Consider the following 21,181-nt stretch of genomic DNA (forward strand, 5'->3'; position numbering starts at 1 on the left):
GGAGAGAGAGCGGTGAAGTCGGGGGGGCCAGCTGCTGTTCTGCAGCAGCTGGCGATAACAAAAATAATGTACTGAGAGTTGCATATGTCTGCAGGAGCAGACATATGTCAGCGAGGGAGCTGATAGCGCTGCAGGAGCCCTGTGTGCAGAGCTGCAGCGAGGGAGCTGATAGCAATGCAGGAGCCCTGTGCGCAGAGCTGCAGCGAGGGAGCTGATAGCGCTGCAGGAGCCCTGTGAGCAGAGCTGCAGCGAGGGAGCTAGCAATGCAGGAGCCCTGTGAGCAGAGCTGCAGCGAGGGAGCTGATAGCAATGCAGGAGCCCTGTGTGCAGAGCTGCAGCGAGGGAGCTGATAGCGATGCAGGAGCCCTGTGCGCAGAGCTGCAGCGAGGGAGCTGATAGCATTGCAGGAGCCCTGTGTGCAGAGCTGCAGCGAGGGAGCTGATAGCGTTGCAGGAGCCCTGTGTGCAGAGCTGCAGCGAGGGAGCTGATAGCAATGCAGGAGCCCTGTGCGCAGAGCTGCAGCGAGGGAGCTGATAGCGCTGCAGGAGCCCTGTGAGAGCTGCAGCTGATAGCGTTGCAGGAGCCCTGTGTGCAGAGCTGCAGCGAGGGAGCTGATAGCGTTGCAGGAGCCCTGTGTGCAGAGCTGCAGCGAGGGAACTGATAGCAATGCAGGAGCCCTGTGCACAGAGCTGCAGCGAGGGAGCTGATAGCGCTGCAGGAGCCCTGTGCGCAGAGCTGCAGCGAGGGAGCTGATAGCGTTGCAGGAGCCCTGTGTGCAGAGTTGCAGCGAGGGAGCTGATAGCGCTGCAGGAGCCCTGTGTGCAGAGCTGCAGCGAGGGAGCTGATAGCGCTGCAGGAGCCCTGTGCGCAGAGCTGCAGCGAGGGAGCTGATAGCAATGCAGGAGCCCTGTGTGCAGAGCTGCAGCGAGGGAGCTGATAGCGCTGCAGGAGCCCTGTGCGCAGAGCTGCAGCGAGGGAGCTGATAGCGCTGCAGGAGCCCTGTGTGCAGAGTTGCAGCGAGGGAGCTGATAGCGTTGCAGGAGCCCTGTGTGCAGAGTTGCAGCGAGGGAGCTGATAGCAATGCAGGCTGCAGCTGACACACGTCGTTGAGTCCCGTGTCCTGTGACGGCCGGCCGGCAGGTTTCCGGGCTGCTGGTCCCAGTCTGTCTCGGGCTCTCGGCTCTCTCCGGCTGGGGAGCGAGCAGAGGAACAGGAAGGCGTTCCGCAGGCAGGAAGGAATGTGCAGGAATACCAGCAGGGAGCCATCCTGCTTCTGTGAGGGTGTAGACTGCACTTGACTGATATACAGAGACATTTATAGACATGGGTATACAATATATACAGAGACACTCCGATTTATATATACATACACAGACATGCGTACATTAACACTCATCTACACACGGGTATACAGACACATCATCATTTACATATCAGGGATGGGAATCAGACTCCTATTGCAGAGCAGTTTCACCCAATCTAGGTTTTGCTAGAAGCTTGATTAGCCCCAGTGTGTGTGTGTGTGTGTGTGTGTGTGTGTGTGTGTGTGTGTAATAATAAGCTCAGGTGTCTTATTAAACTCGTAGCAAAGCCAGGATTGGATCAGTCTGCTATGCAGTGGGAGTGTTGTTTCCACCTTTTGCTGCAGTCTCTCAGCGCTGTGTTTCTACTCCTCTCTCTCTCTCTCTCTCTCTCTCTCTCTCTCAGGGCTCATTGTGTTTGCAAACAGAGCTCTCTTTGTGTTTCAGCCACAGCATTGAGCGCTTATCAGCCAGGCAGAGGAGAGATTAGAGCATAGCAATGCACAGGCAGGGAAGCATGCTGGGATATACTGCCATGCTCACACATACACACTCCCTCTGTACACACACACACACCCACACTCCCTCCATACTCACACACACACACTCCCTCTGTACACACACACACACACACACTCCCTCCATACTCACACATACACAGACACACACATTCTCTTACTATTCACTAGCACACTCGCACACAGCTTTACATTCTGAAGCGCTCCCACCCACATACACACCCACACCCACACACACACACGCAATCTCCAATCAGTAATGCTGTATGAATGCTGTTGGTTGAACACAGGCTCCCTGGTGCCAGGTTACCTCTGTGCAGTCAGAGATGAGTCATCGTACAGGAAAACAAATGCTTCCCTGCCACACACACACAGCCCTGAGCGAATGCTGTGCACCAGGAGCGCTCAGCCCAGATAAAGGGAAGCAAAGACTGTACCAGAGAGCTGATGTAACACTGATAACAGCCGTGATGAAACTGAACTTTCAGACTTCCCTTTCTCAGATCTGTGTGGAGTGCACTGCTGCTCCTGCTCCTGGTTTACTGCGCTGTCTCAGATCTGTGTGGAGCGCACTGCTGCACCTGCTCCTGGTTTACTGCGCTGTCTCAGATGTGTGCGGAGCGCACTGCTGCTCCTGGTTTACTGCGCTGTCTCAGATCTGTGCGGAGCGCACTGCTGCTCCTGGTTTACTGCGCTGTCTCAGATCTGTGCGGAGCGCACTGCTGCTCCTGGTTTACTGCGCTGTCTCAGATCTGTACGGAGCGCATTGCTGCTCCTGGTTTACTGCGCTGTCTCAGATCTGTGCGGAGCGCACTGCTGCTCCTGGTTTACTGCGCTGTCTCAGATCTGTGCGGAGCGCACTGCTGCTCCTGGTTTACTGCGCTGTCTCAGATCTGTGCGGAGCGCACTGCTGCTCCTGGTTTACTGCGCTGTCTCAGATCTGTGCGGAGCGCACTGCTGCTCCTGGTTTACTGCGCTGTCTCAGATCTGTACGGAGCGCATTGCTGCTCCTGGTTTACTGCGCTGTCTCAGATCTGTACGGAGCGCACTGCTGCTCCTGGTTTACTGCGCTGTCTCAGATCTGTACGGAGCGCACTGCTGCTCCTGGTTTACTGCGCTGTCTCAGATCTGTGCGGAGCGCACTGCTGCTCCTGGTTTACTGCGCTGTCTCAGATCTGTGCGGAGCGCACTGCTGCTCCTGGTTTACTGCACTGTCTCAGATCTGTGCGGAGCGCACTGCTGCTCCTGGTTTACTGCCTGTCTCAGATCTGTAGCGCACTGCTGCTCCTGGTTTACTGCACTGTCTCAGATCTGTGCGGAGCGCACTGCTGCTCCTGGTTTACTGCGCTGTCTCGGATCTGTGCGGAGCGCACTGCTGCTCCTGGTTTACTGCGCTGTCTCAGATCTGTGTGGAGCGCACTGCTGCTCCTGGTTTACTGCGCTGTCTCAGATCTGTGTGGAGCGCACTGCTGCACCTGCTCCTGGTTTACTGCGCTGTCTCAGATCTGTGTGGAGCGCACTGCTGCTCCTGGTTTACTGCGCTGTCTCAGATCTGTGCGGAGCGCACTGCTGCTCCTGGTTTACTGCGCTGTCTCAGATCTGTGCGGAGCGCACTGCTGCTCCTGGTTTACTGCGCTGTCTCAGATCTGTACGGAGCGCATTGCTGCTCCTGGTTTACTGCGCTGTCTCAGATCTTACTGCGCTGCTGCTCCTGATTTACTGTACTGGAGCGCATCTGTGCGGCGCACTGCTGCTCCTGGTTTACTGCGCTGTCTCAGATCTGTGCGGAGCGCACTGCTGCTCCTGGTTTACTGCGCTGTCTCAGATCTGTGCGGAGCGCACTGCTGCTCCTGGTTTACTGCGCTGTCTCAGATCTGTACGGAGCGCACTGCTGCTCCTGGTTTACTGCGCTGTCTCAGATCTGTACGGAGCGCATTGCTGCTCCTGGTTTACTGCGCTGTCTCAGATCTGTGCGGAGCGCACTGCTGCTCCTGGTTTACTGCGCTGTCTCAGATCTGTGCGGAGCGCACTGCTGCTCCTGGTTTACTGCGCTGTCTCAGATCTGTGCGGAGCGCACTGCTGCTCCTGGTTTACTGCGCTGTCTCAGATCTGTGCGGAGCGCACTGCTGCTCCTGCTCCTGGTTTACTGCGCTGTCTCAGATCTGTGCGGAGCGCACTGCTGCTGCTCCTGGTTTACTGCACTGTCTCAGATCTGTGCGGAGCGCACTGCTGCACCTGCTCCTGGTTTAATGCACTGTCTCAGATCTGTGTGGAGCGCACTGCTGCACCTGCTCCTGGTTTACTGCACTGTCTCAGATCTGTGTGGAGCGCACTGCTGCACCTGCTCCTGGTTTACTGCGCTGTCTCAGATCTGTGCGGAGCGCACTGCTGCTCCTGGTTTACTGCGCTGTCTCAGATCTGTGCGGAGCGCACTGCTGCTCCTGGTTTACTGCGCTGTCTCAGATCTGTGCGGAGCGCACTGCTGCTCCTGCTCCTGGTTTACTGCACTGTCTCAGATCTGTGCGGAGCGCACTGCTGCTCCTGGTTTACTGCGCTGTCTCAGATCTGTGCGGAGCGCACTGCTGCTCCTGGTTTACTGCGCTGTCTCAGATCTGTACGGAGCGCACTGCTGCTCCTGGTTTACTGCGCTGTCTCAGATCTGTGCGGAGCGCACTGCTGCTCCTGGTTTACTGCGCTGTCTCAGATCTGTGCGGAGCGCACTGCTGCTCCTGGTTTACTGCGCTGTCTCAGATCTGTGCGGAGCGCACTGCTGCTCCTGGTTTACTGCGCTGTCTCGGATCTGTGCGGAGCGCACTGCTGCTCCTGGTTTACTGTGCTGTCTCAGATCTGTGCGGAGCGCACTGCTGCTCCTGCTCCTGGTTTACTGCACTGTCTCAGATCTGTGCGGAGCGCACTGCTGCACCTGCTCCTGGTTTACTGCGCTGTCTCAGATCTGTGCGGAGCGCACTGCTGCTCCTGGTTTACTGCGCTGTCTCAGATCTGTGCGGAGCGCACTGCTGCTCCTGGTTTACTGCGCTGTCTCAGATCTGTGTGGAGCGCACTGCTGCACCTGCTCCTGGTTTACTGCGCTGTCTCAGATCTGTGCGGAGCGCACTGCTGCTCCTGGTTTACTGCGCTGTCTCAGATCTGTGCGGAGCGCACTGCTGCTCCTGGTTTACTGCGCTGTCTCAGATCTGTGCGGAGCGCACTGCTGCTCCTGGTTTACTGCGCTGTCTCAGATCTGTGCGGAGCGCACTGCTGCTCCTGGTTTACTGCGCTGTCTCAGATCTGTGCGGAGCGCACTGCTGCTCCTGGTTTACTGCGCTGTCTCAGATCTGTGCGGAGCGCACTGCTGCTCCTGGTTTACTGCGCTGTCTCAGATCTGTACGGAGCGCACTGCTGCTCCTGGTTTACTGCGCTGTCTCAGATCTGTGCGGAGCGCACTGCTGCTCCTGGTTTACTGCGCTGTCTCAGATCTGTGCGGAGCGCACTGCTGCTCCTGGTTTACTGCGCTGTCTCAGATCTGTGCGGAGCGCACTGCTGCTCCTGGTTTACTGCGCTGTCTCAGATCTGTACGGAGCGCATTGCTGCTCCTGGTTTACTGCGCTGTCTCAGATCTGTACGGAGCGCATTGCTGCTCCTGGTTTACTGCGCTGTCTCAGATCTGTACGGAGCGCATTGCTGCTCCTGGTTTACTGCGCTGTCTCAGATCTGTACGGAGCGCATTGCTGCTCCTGGTTTACTGCGCTGTCTCAGATCTGTGCGGAGCGCACTGCTGCTCCTGGTTTACTGCGCTGTCTCAGATCTGTGCGGAGCGCACTGCTGCTGCTCCTGGTTTACTGCGCTGTCTCAGATCTGTACGGAGCGCATTGCTGCTCCTGGTTTACTGCGCTGTCTCAGATCTGTACGGAGCGCATTGCTGCTCCTGGTTTACTGCGCTGTCTCAGATCTGTACGGAGCGCATTGCTGCTCCTGGTTTACTGCGCTGTCTCAGATCTGTGCGGAGCGCACTGCTGCTCCTGGTTTACTGCGCTGTCTCAGATCTGTACGGAGCGCATTGCTGCTCCTGGTTTACTGCGCTGTCTCAGATCTGTGCGGAGCGCACTGCTGCTCCTGGTTTACTGCGCTGTCTCAGATCTGTGTGGAGCGCACTGCTGCTGCTCCTGGTTTACTGCGCTGTCTCAGATCTGTGCGGAGCGCACTGCTGCTCCTGGTTTACTGCGCTGTCTCAGATCTGTGCGGAGCGCACTGCTGCTCCTGGTTTACTGCGCTGTCTCAGATCTGTGCGGAGCGCACTGCTGCACCTGCTCCTGGTTTACTGCGCTGTCTCAGATCTGTGCGGAGCGCACTGCTGCTCCTGGTTTACTGCGCTGTCTCAGATCTGTGCGGAGCGCACTGCTGCTCCTGGTTTACTGCGCTGTCTCAGATCTGTGCGGAGCGCACTGCTGCTCCTGCTCCTGGTTTACTGCGCTGTCTCAGATCTGTGTGGAGCGCACTGCTGCACCTGCTCCTGGTTTACTGCGCTGTCTCAGATCTGTGCGGAGCGCACTGCTGCTCCTGGTTTACTGCGCTGTCTCAGATCTGCGCTGTACGTGTCCCATGAATTGCAGAACTAAAGCAAAACAAAGTAAAACAACATGAAATCAAAACCATTTTATTTCTGCTTTATATATATATATATATATATTATATATATATAATACACACACACACACACACACAGTGCCTTGCAAAAGTATTCAGACCCCTGACCAATTCTCTCATATTACCGAATTACAAATGGTACATTAAAATTTCGTTCTGTTCGATATTTTTTTTTTAAACACTGAAACTATTAACTACTAAGACTATGACTAAGAATCAATTATTGTAAGGTGACATTGGTTTTATGTTGGGAAATATTTTTAAGAAAAATAAAAAAAAACTGAAATATCTTGCTTGCATAAGTATTAAACCCCCACACATTAATATTTGGTAGAGCCACCTTTCGCTGCAATAACAGCTTTAAGTCTTTTGGGGTAAGTATGTCCCAGCTTTGCACACAGTGTCACAGTGATTTTGGCCCATTCTTCTTGGCAGATTTGCTCCAGGTTGTTCAGGTTGGTTGGACGACCCTTGTGGACCGCAATTTTCAAATAGTGCCACAGATTCTCAATGGGATTGAGATCAGGGCTTTGACTGGGCCACTGTAGGACATTCACCTTTTTGTTCTTGAGCAACTCCAATGTTGCTTTGGCCTTGTGCTTGGGATCATTGTTCTGCTGAAAGGTGAATTTCCTCCCAAGCTTCAGTTTTTTAGTGGACTGAAGCAGATTCTCTTGCAGTATTTTTCTGTATTTTGCTCCATCCATTCTTCCTTCAATTGTAACAAGATGCCCAGTCCCTGCTGATGAGAAGCATCCCCACAGCATGATGCTGCCACCACCATACTTCACTGTAGGGATGGTGTATCTTGAGGCATGAGCAGTGTTAGGTTTGCGCCACACATGGCACTTTGAGTTTTGGCCAAAAAGCTCTATCTTGGTCTCATCTGACCACAAAACCTTTTCCCACATCGCAGCTGGGTCACTCTCATGCTTTCTGGTAAACTCCAGACGTGCTTTCAGATGGTGCTTTTTGAGTAATGGCTTCTTTCTTGCCACCCTCCCATACAGGCCAGTGTTATGCAGAGCTCTTGATATGGTTGACTGGTGCACCATTACTCCACTCCCACTCCACTCTGTAGCTCCTTCAAAGTGATTGTTGGCCTCTCTGTGGCTTCTCTCACAAGTCTCCTTCTTGTTTGAGTGCTGAGTTTTGAGGGACGGCCTTTTCTTGGCAGTGCCTGGGTGGTGTGATGCAGATTCCACTTCCTGATTATTGATCCAACTGTGCTCACTGGGATATCCAAACACTTGGATATTATTTTGTACCCTTTCCCTAATCTATGCATTTGTATTACTTTATCTCTAACTTCGGTAGAATGCTCTTTGGTCTTCATTTTCCTTCAGATTCACAGCCTTACCAATGATCCTTCAACAGTGGGGTTTTTATCCAGAAAATGTGACTAGAAACTTTAATGGTTCACAGGTGGAGGCCAATGGTAAGGTAATCCTGTCCTCGTTAGGGCAATTTCTTTCATCAGTGCAAACTGTGAGCTTCCACAGCACAGGGGTTAAATACTTATGCAAGCAAGATATTTCAGTTTTTTATTTTTCTTAAAAATATTTCCCAACATAAAACCAATGTCACCTTACAATAATTGATTCTGAGTTTCAGTGTTTAAAAATAAAATATCAAACAGAACAAAATTTCAATGTACCATTTGTAATTCGGTAATATGAGAGAATTGGTCAGGGGTCTGAATACTTTTGCAAGGCATTATATATAGCCTCACTGTGCTGGATATACTGTGATCAGAGCTGCACAGAGCTGCCTGACTGCTGGATATACTGTGATCAGAGCTGCACAGAGCTGCCTCACTGTGCTGGATATACTGTGATCAGAGCTGCACAGAGCTGTCTGACTGTGCTGGATACACTGTGATCAGAGCTGCACAGAGCTGCCTCACTGTGCTGGATATACTGTGATCAGAGCTGCCTCACTGTGCTGGATATACTGTGATCAGAGCTGCCTCACTGTGCTGGATATACTGTGATCAGAGCTGTCTGACTGTGCTGGATACACTGTGATCAGAGCTGCCTGCCTCACTGTGCTGGATACATTGTGATCAGAGCTGCACAGAGCTGCCTCACTGTGCTGGATACACTGTGATCAGAGCTGCCTCACTGTGCTGGATACACTGTGATCAGAGCTGCCTCACTGTGCTGGATACACTGTGATCAGAGCTGCCTCACTGTGCTGGATACACTGTGATCAGAGCTGCCTCACTGTTGTTGGATACACTGTGATCAGAGCTGCACAGAGCTGCCTCACTGTGCTGGATATACTGTGATCAGAGCTGCCTCACTGTGCTGGATACACTGTGATCAGAGCTGCACAGAGCTGCCTCAATGTGCTGGATATACTGTGATCAGAGCTGCACAGAGCTGCGTCACTGTGCTGGATACACTGTGATCAGAGCTGCACAGAGCTGCGTCACTGTGCTGGATACACTGTGATCAGAGCTGCACAGAGCTGCCTCACTGTGCTGGATACACTGTGATCAGAGCTGCACAGAGCTGCCTCACTGTGCTGGATATACTGCTGTGATCAGAGCTGCCTCACTGTGCTGGATATACTGTGATCAGAGCTGCCTCACTGTGCTGGATACACTGTGATCAGAGCTGCCTCACTGTTGCTGGATACACTGTGATCAGAGCTGCACAGAGCTGCCTCACTGTGCTGGATACACTGTGATCAGAGCTGCCTCACTGTGCTGGATACACTGTGATCAGAGCTGCCTCACTGTGCTGGATACACTGTGATCAGAGCTGCACAGAGCTGCCTCACTGTGCTGGATACACTGTGATCAGAGCTGCCTCACTGTGCTGGATACATCAGAGCTGCCTCTGCCTCACTGTGCTGGATACACTGTGATCAGAGCTGCACAGAGCTGCCTCACTGTGCTGGATATACTGTGATCAGAGCTGCCTCACTGTGCTGGATACACTGTGATCAGAGCTGCACAGAGCTGCCTCACTGTGCTGGATATACTGTGATCAGAGCTGCACAGAGCTGCCTCACTGTGCTGGATACACTGTGATCAGAGCTGCACAGAGCTGCCTCACTGTGCTGGATACACTGTGATCAGAGCTGCACAGAGCTGCGTCACTGTGGTGGATACACTGTGATCAGCGCTGCACAGAGCTGCCTCACTGTGCTGGATACACTGTGATCAGAGCTGCCTCACTGTGCTGGATACACTGTGATCAGAGCTGCCTCACTGTGCTGGATACACTGTGATCAGAGCTGCCTCACTGTGCTGGATACACTGTGATCAGAGCTGCCTCACTGTGCTGGATACACTGTGATCAGAGCTGCCTCACTGTGCTGGATACACTGTGATCAGAGCTGCCTCACTGTGCTGGATACACTGTGATCAGAGCTGCCTCACTGTGCTGGATACACTGTGATCAGAGCTGCCTCACTGTGCTGGATACACTGTGATCAGAGCTGCCTCACTGTGCTGGATACACTGTGATCAGAGCTGCCTCACTGTGCTGGATACACTGTGATCAGAGCTGCCTCACTGTGCTGGATACACTGTGATCAGAGCTGCCTCACTGTGCTGGATACACTGTGATCAGAGCTGCCTCACTGTGCTGGATACACTGTGATCAGAGCTGCCTCACTGTGCTGGATACGCTGTGATCAGAGCTGCCTCACTGTGCTGGATACGCTGTGATCAGAGCTGCCTCACTGTGCTGGATACACTGTGATCAGAGCTGCCTCACTGTGCTGGATACACTGTGATCAGAGCTGCCTCACTGTGCTGGATACACTGTGATCAGAGCTGCCTCACTGTGCTGGATACACTGTGATCAGAGCTGCCTCACTGTGCTGGATACACTGTGATCAGAGCTGCCTCACTGTGCTGGATACACAGTGATCAGAGCTGCCTCACTGTGCTGGATACACTGTGATCAGAGCTGCCTCACTGTGCTGGATACACAGTGATCAGAGCTGCCTCACTGTGCTGGATACAGTACCAACATCAATGCTGAGCAGGGAGCGAGAGATGCTGGCAGGATACAGTGAAACACTCAGAGAAACACTTTCCACTGCTGCAGTCAGAGAGCCCTGCCAATGGAACAGAATGGGCTGCAGTGCAGGGATTTATTAAAACTAGAAACAAACCCTGCTGCCTGCTGCCTGCCTGCCTGCCTGCCCCCCCGGCCCCCACCCCAGGCTATACAGAATGCATCATTTTCTAAAGAGTCTCGGCTGAGTAATTACAGTGACTGCGGGCCGGCGCTTTTCCATGCTGCAGTCAACTGTGCTCTACGTGTGAGGAGAGGAGGAGTGGAAGGGAAGGCAGGGCAGGGCAGGGCAGGGGAAGGGTATTTCTAGAGCTCACAGGTTCAGCATGATGCCTGCAAGTCCGCAGAAGCGGACAGACTCTCTCTGATCAGGACACAGGGCAGATCCTCATAATGTTGAATGATTCAAATAAAACTTTCAGTGCAGTGTTTGCTTCAGCCTCTGTAACTGTCATTATCGTGCTGATCCCCACACAGGAGTTCAGAATAGAAAGTCTAGATGGGAGTCGATAATCATACAAGCTTGATTAGCTACAGTGTGTATAGGGAGCAAGCTCAGCTGTGTCTTCATATTAAACTCCTAGTAAAACCAGGAATCTGTTATGCAATGGGAGTCTTGCAGCCATCCCTGTACATTCACAAAACAGGCTTGTGCTTTGACAGGACGTGGTGCGTCTCTACAAGCCCAGTGCATTCCCACAGGATCAGCAGGACCCCAGCACAGTGCTGCATCACTGTCTCTCTGTCTCTCTGCAGCTGGTCAGCGAGAAGGTCGGGGGTGCCGAGGGAACCAAGCTCGATGAGGACTTCAAGGAGCTGGAGAGGGTGAGTGCCGGAGCTGCAGGGCTACCTGCCTCGACCACTGCTGTGCACAGAGCTGGCCTGAGGGTTTCCCTTCTCTAGCCCCTGTGTAACCCTGTGTGTGTGTGTGGGTGTGGGTGTCTCTGTGTGTGGGTGTGGCTGTGGGTGTGGGTGTCTCTGTGCTTCTGTTTGCAGAAGGTGGACGTGACCAGCAAAGCCGTGTCAGAGGTCATCACCAAGACATCAGAGTACCTGCAGCCAAACCCAGGTAAACCCTCCGCTCTCCCTCTCAGTCTACCTGTCCATCTCCCTCTCCCTCTCTATCAGTCCACCTCCCTCTCTACCTGTCCATCTCCCTCTCTCTCTACCTCTTCCTCTCTCTATCAGTCCATCTCCCTCTCTCTACCTGTCCATTTCCCTCTCTACCTGTTCCTCTCTACCTGTCCATCTCCCCCTCTCTACCTGTTCCTCTCCCTCTCTCTCTCTACCTGTTCCTCTCGCTCTCCCTCTACCTCTCCCTCTCTCGCTGTTCCTCTCCCTCTCTCTGTTCCTCTCGCTCTCCCTCTCTCTCTCCCTCTCTCGCTGTTCCTCTCCCTCTCTCTGTTCCTCTCTCTCTCTCTCTCTCCCTCTCCTCTAACCCTCCCCCTCTCTCGCAGCCTCTCGGGCGAAGCTCTCCATGCTCAGCACGGTCTCTAAGATCCGGGGGCAGGTGAAGAACCCGGGGTACCCCCAGCCGGAGGGGCTGCTGGGGGAGTGCATGGTCAAGTTCGGCAGGGAGCTGGGAGAGGAGACCAACTTCGGTGAGTCACGAAACCCAGCCGAGCAAACTGAAACAGTGTGTGTGCTTAGCGAGCACTGTGTGTGTGTGTGTGTGTGAGTGGCGGGTGTGCGCTCGAGAGGCGCTGTGTCGTTGTGTTGTGTGTGACTCCCTCTTCTCGTGCCTCCTAACCTGCAGCAGAGTCTAGGCCGACGCCGGGCTGGGAGCTTGGGCGGCGGAGCGCACTGGGGTCGGATTCCCCTGACGGTGCCAGGAGGTTCTGAGAGCCTGAAACGTTGGGGAGAGTTCAAGCCGGGCGGAGACCATCTCTCCTCTGGTTGAGCAGACTGAAGTGCTTTGGGTCGGCTCGTTTGACTGGTCACAGTACACGAATCGAATCGCTGCGTGTGTGTGTGTGGTGTGTTTGTGTGTGTGCGCGTGTGTGTGCGTGTGCGCACAGTGACCGCTGTGTGTGTGTGTTGGTCTCCCCCTCACTTCGTTGCTCTCCTAACCCCTGCAGGTGGCGCCCTCCTGGACGCGGGGGAGACTATGAAAAGGCTGGCGGAGGTGAAGGACTCTCTGGATATCGATGTGAAACAGAACTTCATCGACCCGCTGCAGAGCCTGTGTGACAAGGACCTGAGAGAGATCCAGGTAGGGGAGGGGGAGGGGAGGGAGGAGAACTTCATTGTCCTGCTGCAGAGCCTGTGTGACAAGGACCTGAGAGAGATCCAGGTAGGGGAGGGGGAGGGGAGGGAGGAGAACTTCATTGTCCTGCTGCAGAGCCTGTGTGACAAGGACCTGAGAGAGATCCAGGTAGGGGAGGGGGAGGGGAGGGAGGAGAACTTCATTGTCCTGCTGCAGAGCCTGTGTGACAAGGACCTGAGAGAGATACAGGTGGGGGAGGGGGAACGGAGGGGGGAGAACTTCATTGTCCCGCTTTACAGCAGAGTGTGGAAAGGAAGTTTTGTTTTTGTTTATTTCAATATGGATTTGATTTCAGAATTGAAAATGTGTTTTTACGATTTGCCCTGTAAAGTTAACAGCTGATTTTAATCTGAGTCTATTAAACTGGGGGATACAAGAACCCGCTTTTAAACCATGTTGTTTCATCTCTGAAGTCTCTACGCTGTGCCAGCCTCACCAGCTGCAGTTCACTCTGGACAAGGGGCCCCCGAGGGCCACAGTGATACCCCCTCTCTCTCTCTGCAGCACCACTTGAAGAAGCTGGAGGGCCGCCGGCTCGACTACGACTACAAGAAGAAGCGCCAGGGGAAGATCCCGGACGAGGAGGTGCGGCAGGCGTTGGAGAAATTCGACGAGTCCAAGGAGGTGGCAGAGACGAGCATGTACAACCTGCTGGAGACTGACGTGAGAGAGGGGTGCAGGGGGAGAGAGAGGGGTGCAGGGGGAGAGAGAGGGGTGCAGGGGGAGAGAGAGGGGTGCAGGGGGAGAGAGAGGGGTGCAGGGGGAGAGAGAGGGGGGGGCAGGGGGTACAGAGCATGTACAACCTGCTGGAGACTGACGTGAGAGAGGGGTGCAGGGGGAGAGAGAGGGGTGCAGGGGGAGAGAGAGGGGTGCAGGGGGAGAGAGAGGGGTGCAGGGGGAGAGAGAGGGGTGCAGGGGGAGAGAGAGGGGTGCAGGGGGAGAGAGAGGGGTGCAGGGGGAGAGAGAGGGGTGCAGGGGGAGAGAGAGGGGTGCAGGGGGTATGAGCATGTACAACCTGCTGGAGACTGACGTGAGAGAGGGGTGCAGGGGGAGAGAGAGGGGTGCAGGGGGAGAGAGAGGGGTGCAGGGGGAGAGAGAGGGGTGGGGGGAGAGAGGGGTGCAGGGGGTCAGAGATATCCCACATGTTGGACTGCTGGAGATGAAAGTGAGAGGGGTCTCCCCAGTAGGGGTGCTCTCTGTGCAGGGGGATTTCACGTCCCACTCTCTGCAGGGGTCTCCCCAGGGGGGGAGAGAGGTAAGGAGGACCGATCCTGGCTCTCTCCCCCACGTTACCCGTTCCTCCGGAGAGAGGGGTGCAGGGGGTACGAGCATGTACAACCTGCTGGAGACTGACGTGAGAGAGGGGTGCAGGGGGAGAGAGAGGGGTGCAGGGGGTACGAGAGTACAACCTGCTGGAGACTGACGTGAGAGAGGGGTGCAGGGGGGAGAGAGAGGGGTGCAGGGGGAGAGAGAGGGGTGCAGGGGGAGAGAGAGGGGTGCAGGGGGAGAGAGAGGGGTGCAGGGGGGGACGAGCATGTACAACCTGCTTGTGAGGGGGGAGGGCCCCATATGAGGGGAGGGGTCGTAATGTGGGGACGACCTTGGAGAGGAGGGGTGCAGGGGTGATCTCTAGAGAGGGGTCCCCTCTCTTATGAGCACGTCAACCCTGCTGGGCACTGTGATGTGAGAGGGGGGTGACTCACCGTCATGATTTCCCACGCCCGACCTCGGGTACATCGTTTGAGCAGGGGGGAAACGTAGGGGTGGCATCTCCCACGTCCCACCCTCTTCTCCCCAGAGAGAGATGGTGTTGCTCCCCACGAGGGCAGACTAACTATTCAGGGGGGTACGAGCATGACAAACTCTGGAGACGACGTGTCTGGAGGTATTTGGACCCACGGTACGCAGGAGGTCTTTCCGGAGGGGTCAGAGAGAGGGGTGCAGGGGGGGAGAGAGGGGTGCAGGGGGTACGAGCATGTACAACCTGCTGGAGGCTGACGTGAGAGAGGGGTGCAGGGGGAGAGAGAGGGGTGCAGGGGGAGAGAGAGGGGTGCACGTGGAGAGAGAGGGGTGCAGGGGGGGACGAGAGAGATTCGGGTGCACCGGGGCAGCGGGGACTGAATGGTGGAGGACATCTGGACTGCATGGCGGTATGAGCCATGTACAACCCCAACGTTGGAGACTCTTAGAGAGAGGTGCAGAGGTAGAGAGGGTTTGCAGTGGGAGAGACCGAGGGGATGGATGCAGGGGGGGAGAGATGACGAGGGGACACAGGGCCGGCGCGTGCAGGCGGGTATGAGCAATGTACAACCTGCTGTGAGACTGACGAGTGAGAGAGGGTGCAGGGGGAGAGAGAGGGAGGGCAGGGGGGGGGAGAGAGAGGGGGGTGCAGGGGGTATGAGCAGCAGTACAAAACTGCTGGGACCCTGACGTGAGAGAGGGTGTGCAGGGGGGCGAGAGAGTCAGGGGTGCAGGGGACCTCGGACTGCAGGTACCCTGGAGATGACCTTGTGAGATGATGACGTCCCCAGGGGGCGAGAGATGGTGTGCAGGGGGGAGGAGAGCAAGGGGTTGTGCAGGGGGGGGAGAGAGAGGGCCGTGCAGGGGGGGAGAGAGAGGGTGGCAGGGGGTGAGACGCGATCTGGGTCCCCAAGACGGAGGGGGGTGCTAGGAGGTTGTATGAGAGCGTACAATCTGCTGGAGGACTGAGGGAGAGAGGAGATGGGTGGTTGCAGGGGGAGACGAGGAGGAGAGGGGTGCAGGGGGGGGCGTAGCATGTACAACCTGCTGGAGACTGACGGTGCAGAGAGGGGGTGCAGGGGGGGGGGGGAGAAGAGGGGTGCAGGGGGTGGTCTTATTAGCATGTACCCCTGCTGGTGAGGGGGAGATGACGTGTGTAGAGAGGGGTGCAGGGGGGGGGGGAGAGAGGTGCAGGGGGGTCTTGAGAGAGAGAGGGGTGCAGGGGGTGCATATGAGCATGTACAACCCTGCTGGAGAGGCACTCTCCGACGTGAGCGAGGGGAAGCTGTGCAGCGGGGGAGAGAGAGGGGTGCCAGGTTCACGAGCATGTACAACCTGCTGGAGACTGACGTGAGAGAGGGGTGCAGGGGGAGAGAGAGGGGTGCAGGGGGAGAGAGAGGGGTGCAGGGGGGGACGAGCATGTACAACCTAAGGGGGAGGGGTATGGGGAGAGCCTCAGATTCTCAATCTGGGACTGTGCTGTCACGCCATTGCTGAGAAACAGCACCATCTGCTGCAAGAAAGCGGTATTACAGGGAGAAGAAATTCCTGAGAGGGGAATGTGGAAGGAATCGGGGTCGAGGGGTAGGGAGCAGTGTAATGAAGTGTGTGCGTTCTCTCTCTCTCAGATTGAGCAGGTCAGTCAGCTCTCCGCTCTGGTCGAGGCTCAGCTGGATTATCACAGGCAGGCTGTGCAGGTCATGGAGGATCTGTCAGAGAAGCTCAAAGAGAGGTACAAGTCCCAGCTCTGCGGGGTGGCATGTCTGTGTGTGTTCTCATGTTGGCGTGTGTTTTGCGTGCTTTTAGTTCAGTGTTCATGTGTTCCTTGCAGGATGGCGGAGGCCACGACCAGGCCGAAGCGAGAGTACACCCCCAAACCCAAACCCGTGTACGACTGCGGAGACGTCGACCAATCAAACGGCGACTTCTCCTACAGCAGCTCCGCCCCCTCCGCAGCCATGGCTCCCAGCGCACGGGCCCCAGGTGAGGAGACGCCACGCCCACTGACAACACTGCTACAGCACTGCTTCAACACTGCTACAATACCACTGACAACACTGCTACAACACTGCTTCAACACTGCTACAACACTGCTACAACACTGCTACAATACCACTGACAACACTGCTACAACACTGCTACAACACTGCTACAACACTGACAACACTGCTACAACACTGCTACAACACTGCTACAACACTGCTACAACACTGCTACAACACTGCTACAATACCACTGACAACACTGCTACAACACTGCTACAACACTGCTACAACACTGCTACAACACTGCTACAACACTGACAACACTGCTACAACACTGCTACAACTGACAACACTGCTACAACACTGCTACAACACTGCTACAACACTGCTTCAACACTGCTACAACACTGCTACAACACTGCTACAATACCACTGACAACACTGCTACAACACTGCTCAACACTGCTACAACACTGCTACAACACTGCTACAATACCACTGACAACACTGCTACAACACTGCTACAACACTGCTACAACACCGCTGACAACACTGCTACAACACTGCTACAACACTGCTACAACACCACTGACAACACTGCTACAACACTGCTACAACACTGCTACAACACCACTGCTACACTGCTACACTGCTACAACACTGCTACAACACTGCTACAACACTGCTACAACACTGCTACAACACTGCTACAACACTGCTACAACACTGCTACAACACTGCTACAACACTGCTTCAACACTGCTACAACACTGCTACAACACTGCTACAATACCACTGACAACACTGCTACACACCGCTACAACACCGCTACAATACCACTGACACACTGCTACACACCGCTACAACACTGCTACAATACTGCTACAGCACTGCTACAACACTGCTTCAACACCGCTCAACACCACTGACAACACTGCTACAGCACTGGTCAACAAGGCTCCAAATGATTCTGCTACAGCATCGTGACCCGCTCTCTGACAACACTGCTCTGCCCTCCCCTGTCCTTGATGTGTGACCTCTACAATGACCCCTGCCCTTGTGTCATGTGACACTGCTGTGACTGCTTCAACACTGCCAACCTCTACAACACTGCTACAACAAGCCGGCAACACTGACAACACTGCTACAGCACTGCACCTGCTACAACACTGCTATGCTACCACTGACAACACTGCTACAGCACTGCTACAACACTGCTACAACACCACTGACAACACTGCTACAACACCGCTACAACACCGCTGACAATACCACTGACAACACTGCTACAACACCGCTACAACACCGCTACAATACCACTGACAACACTGCTACAACACCGCTACAACACTGCTACAACACCACTGACAACACTGCTACAACACTGCTACAACACTGCTACAATACCACTGACAACACTGCTTCAACACTGCTACAACACTGCTACAACACTGCTACAACACTGCTGACAACACTGCTACAGCACTGCTACAACACTGCTGACAGCACTGCTACAACACTGCTACAACACTGCTACAACACTGCTACAACACTGCTACAACACTGCTACAACACTGCTACAACACTGCTACAACACTGCTACAACACTGCTACAACACTGCTACAATACCACTGACAACACTGCTACAACACTGCTACAACACTGCTACAATACCACTGACAACACTGCTACAACACTGCTACAACACTGCTTCAACACTGCTACAACACTGCTACAACACTGCTACAACACTGCTACAACACTGCTACAACACTGCTACAACACTGCTACAACACTGCTGACAACACTGCTACAACACTGCTACAACACTGCTACAACACCACTTACAACACTGCTACAACACCACTGACAACACTGCTACAACACCACTGACTACACACACAAACGCACACACACCTGCGCGTGTCCGCTTCCTGTATCTGATTGATCTCAGAACTCTGCAAGCCGGGTCTTGAAGGATCCAAATGATTCTGCCTCAGCATCGTGACCCGCTCTCTGTTCTGTTCTGCCCTCCCCTGTCCTTGATGTGTGACCTCTCTGTGACCCCGCCCTTGTGTCATGTGACTCCGCTGTGATGTCAGCAGCCTCCTCTGTCATTCCGCTCGGACAAGCCGGCGCGTGCCCCCAGTGTGTGTCGCAGCAGCAGTAAGTGATGAGATGAGAGAGAGAGAGAGAGTGTGTGTGTGCATGCTGTCTGTGTGTGTGTGTGTCTATGCTATCCATGTGTGGTGTGTGTGTGTGTGGTTCTCCTGCTCATCCATCCCTATCCAGCGCCGTGTGCTTGTGGGTGTGTGTGTGTCTCTGCTCCCATCCCTATCCAGCGCTGTGCTGTGTGTGTGTGTGTGTGTGTGTGTGTGTGTTGGGTTCCTGCTCCCATCCCTATACAGCGCATGTGCTGTGCTGTGTGTGTGTGTGTGTGTCTCTGCACCATCCCTATCCAGCGCTGTGCTGTGGTGTGTGTCTCTGATGGGGTGTGAGTCTACTCTTACATACTCCCCTATCCCCCATCTCAGCAGCACTATCCACAGCGTGTGCTGTGTGTGTGCCATGTGTCTCTGCTCCCATCCCATCCAGCGCTGTGCTGTGTGTTTGTTGTGTGTTGGTGTGGTCTGATCCATCCCTATCAGCAGCGCCTGTGCTGTGTGTGTGTGGTGTGTGTGTCTCATCCCATCCCTATCCAGCGCTGTGCTGTGTGTGTGTCTCTGCTCCCATCCCATCCAGCGCTGTGCTGTGTGTGTGTGGTGTCTGCTCCCATCCCTATCCAGCGCTGTGCGCTGTGTGTGTGTCTCCCATCCATATCCAGCGCTTGTGCTGTGTTGTTGTCTCTGGCCCATTCCTATCCAGAGGCATGTGCCAGTGAATGCTCTGTCACCTATCCAGAGCTGGTTGCCTGTGAGGTGTGTCAGTGTGAGCTGGCATCCCTATCCAGCGCCTGGAGCTGTGTATGTCCCATATGGAGGATACAATCAGTGACAACCAATCCATATCAGCTGTGAGTCTGCCATCTACACCAGACGTGTTGTGCACAGCAACCCATCCATTCAACCAATCAATCAATCACCCATCCAATCAATCAATCAGTCAATCACCCATCCATCCTCCAATCCACAACATCCACTCCACCCACAACTCAAATCAATCCAGTCACATCACCATCCATCCAATCAATCAATCACCCATCCATCCAATCAATCAATCAGTCAATCACCCATCCATCCAATCAATCAATCACCCATCCATACAGTCAATCAATCACCCATCCAATCAATCAATCAATCAGTCAATCACCCATCCATCCAATCAATCAATCATCCAATCATTCAGTCTAACATTCACACAGTTTGTTTTGGAAAATGACCCTTGGTTTGAAATATGCATATTTATCTCCTTCAGTGTGCTGTCTGATTTATCTCCCTTCAGTGTGCTGATTGATTGATTGATTGATTGATTGGTTGCTTTGTTGTTCCCAGCGGCGCTGGACCAACCCAGCTGCAAGGCGCTATATGACTTTGAACCGGAGAACGAGGGCGAGCTGGGCTTTAAGGAAGGTGACATCATCACGCTGACCAATCAGATCGATGAGAACTGGTACGAGGGGATGCTGCACGGCCAGTCAGGATTCTTCCCACTCAACTACGTGGAAGTGCTGGTGGCTCTGCCTCACTAGAGAGGGAGAGAGAGGAGGAGAGGGGGGGGGGAGCGATTAGAAAACCCCCCCCCACTGCAACGACTTCATCTGGAGAGAGAGAGAGAGATCTGGAGAGAGAGAGAGAGAGAGAGATCAGAAAAGACACAGACACACACACCCCACACACACCACACACCCCTCCCACTGCAGCGACTCCACCTGGAGAGAAGAGAGCGAGAGAGAGAGATCAGAAACACACACCCACACACACACACACACACACACCCCTCCCACGTCACCTGTCTGTCAGAAACAGATCAATCTGGGGGGGGGGATGAGAGACAGGCTTTTTACCACATTCCTATTTTGAAATTGAGAAACACTACTTCATGTTCTTTTGTGTTTTTTTGGGGGTGACTGTAGCAGCTGCCACTCGGACACCGCTGTTCTGTTCAGACAGTCTGTCCACAACCCTAACCACCCCCATGACAACCCGTAAAACAGCAAATCAGTAATGAATCAATAATCCATCAGTGAATCTGGGCTCCGAGCAAACCCTGTGCTCTGCGGAGCTGCTCCGACTGTCAACCCCTGAACGCTAATCGCTCTGCCCCTCGCTCTGCCCGGTCCTGCAGGCTGCTTCTGGAGTTACAAAGCTGGGCTTGACCTCCCTGCGTCTGTCAGTGCAGTATTTACAGACCTGCAGTATTCGTCTTGTATTCGTGAAGCCGAGTGGGGCTCCTGCCTCTCTGTCTCTGTGTCTCTCACCTCTCTGTCTCTCTCTCTGTCTCTGTCTCTGTCTCTCTCTCTCCTCTCTGTCTCTGTCTCTGTGTCTGTCTCTCTCTCTCTCTCTGTGTCTCTCTCCTCTCTGTCTGATTTACCAGCAAAGTGTTTTTGCCTCCTCTTATAAAAGTTTCCACAACACAGTGCTTCTCTTTGCTTCCCCATGCTCCAGAGAGCTGTTCGTGCTTCTCTTTGCTTCCCCATGCTCCAGAGAGCTGTGTGGTAAAACATATTTAAACATGCTTAGTGGGGGGGGG

General features: G+C 54.3%; 1 protein-coding gene across 1 annotated transcript in view; it reads left to right on the forward strand.

The window, feature by feature from the left end:
* Nucleotides 1-20,254, forward strand: part of LOC121301029 (endophilin-A2-like) — a 24,040-nt gene extending 3,786 nt beyond the window's left edge. The window contains exons 2-9 of the mRNA XM_041230114.1: nt 11,257-11,325; nt 11,497-11,569; nt 11,958-12,101; nt 12,579-12,712; nt 13,271-13,429; nt 16,135-16,238; nt 16,338-16,489; nt 19,984-20,254. Of these exons, the coding sequence (XP_041086048.1) occupies nt 11,257-11,325; nt 11,497-11,569; nt 11,958-12,101; nt 12,579-12,712; nt 13,271-13,429; nt 16,135-16,238; nt 16,338-16,489; nt 19,984-20,180 (1,032 nt within the window). The 3' untranslated portion in view covers nt 20,181-20,254. The remainder of the gene's footprint in view (nt 1-11,256; nt 11,326-11,496; nt 11,570-11,957; nt 12,102-12,578; nt 12,713-13,270; nt 13,430-16,134; nt 16,239-16,337; nt 16,490-19,983) is intronic.
* Nucleotides 20,255-21,181: the final 927 nt, after the last annotated feature.

This window comes from Polyodon spathula, chromosome 26 (assembly GCF_017654505.1).
Source record: "Polyodon spathula isolate WHYD16114869_AA chromosome 26, ASM1765450v1, whole genome shotgun sequence".
Lineage (NCBI taxonomy): Eukaryota > Metazoa > Chordata > Actinopteri > Acipenseriformes > Polyodontidae > Polyodon > Polyodon spathula.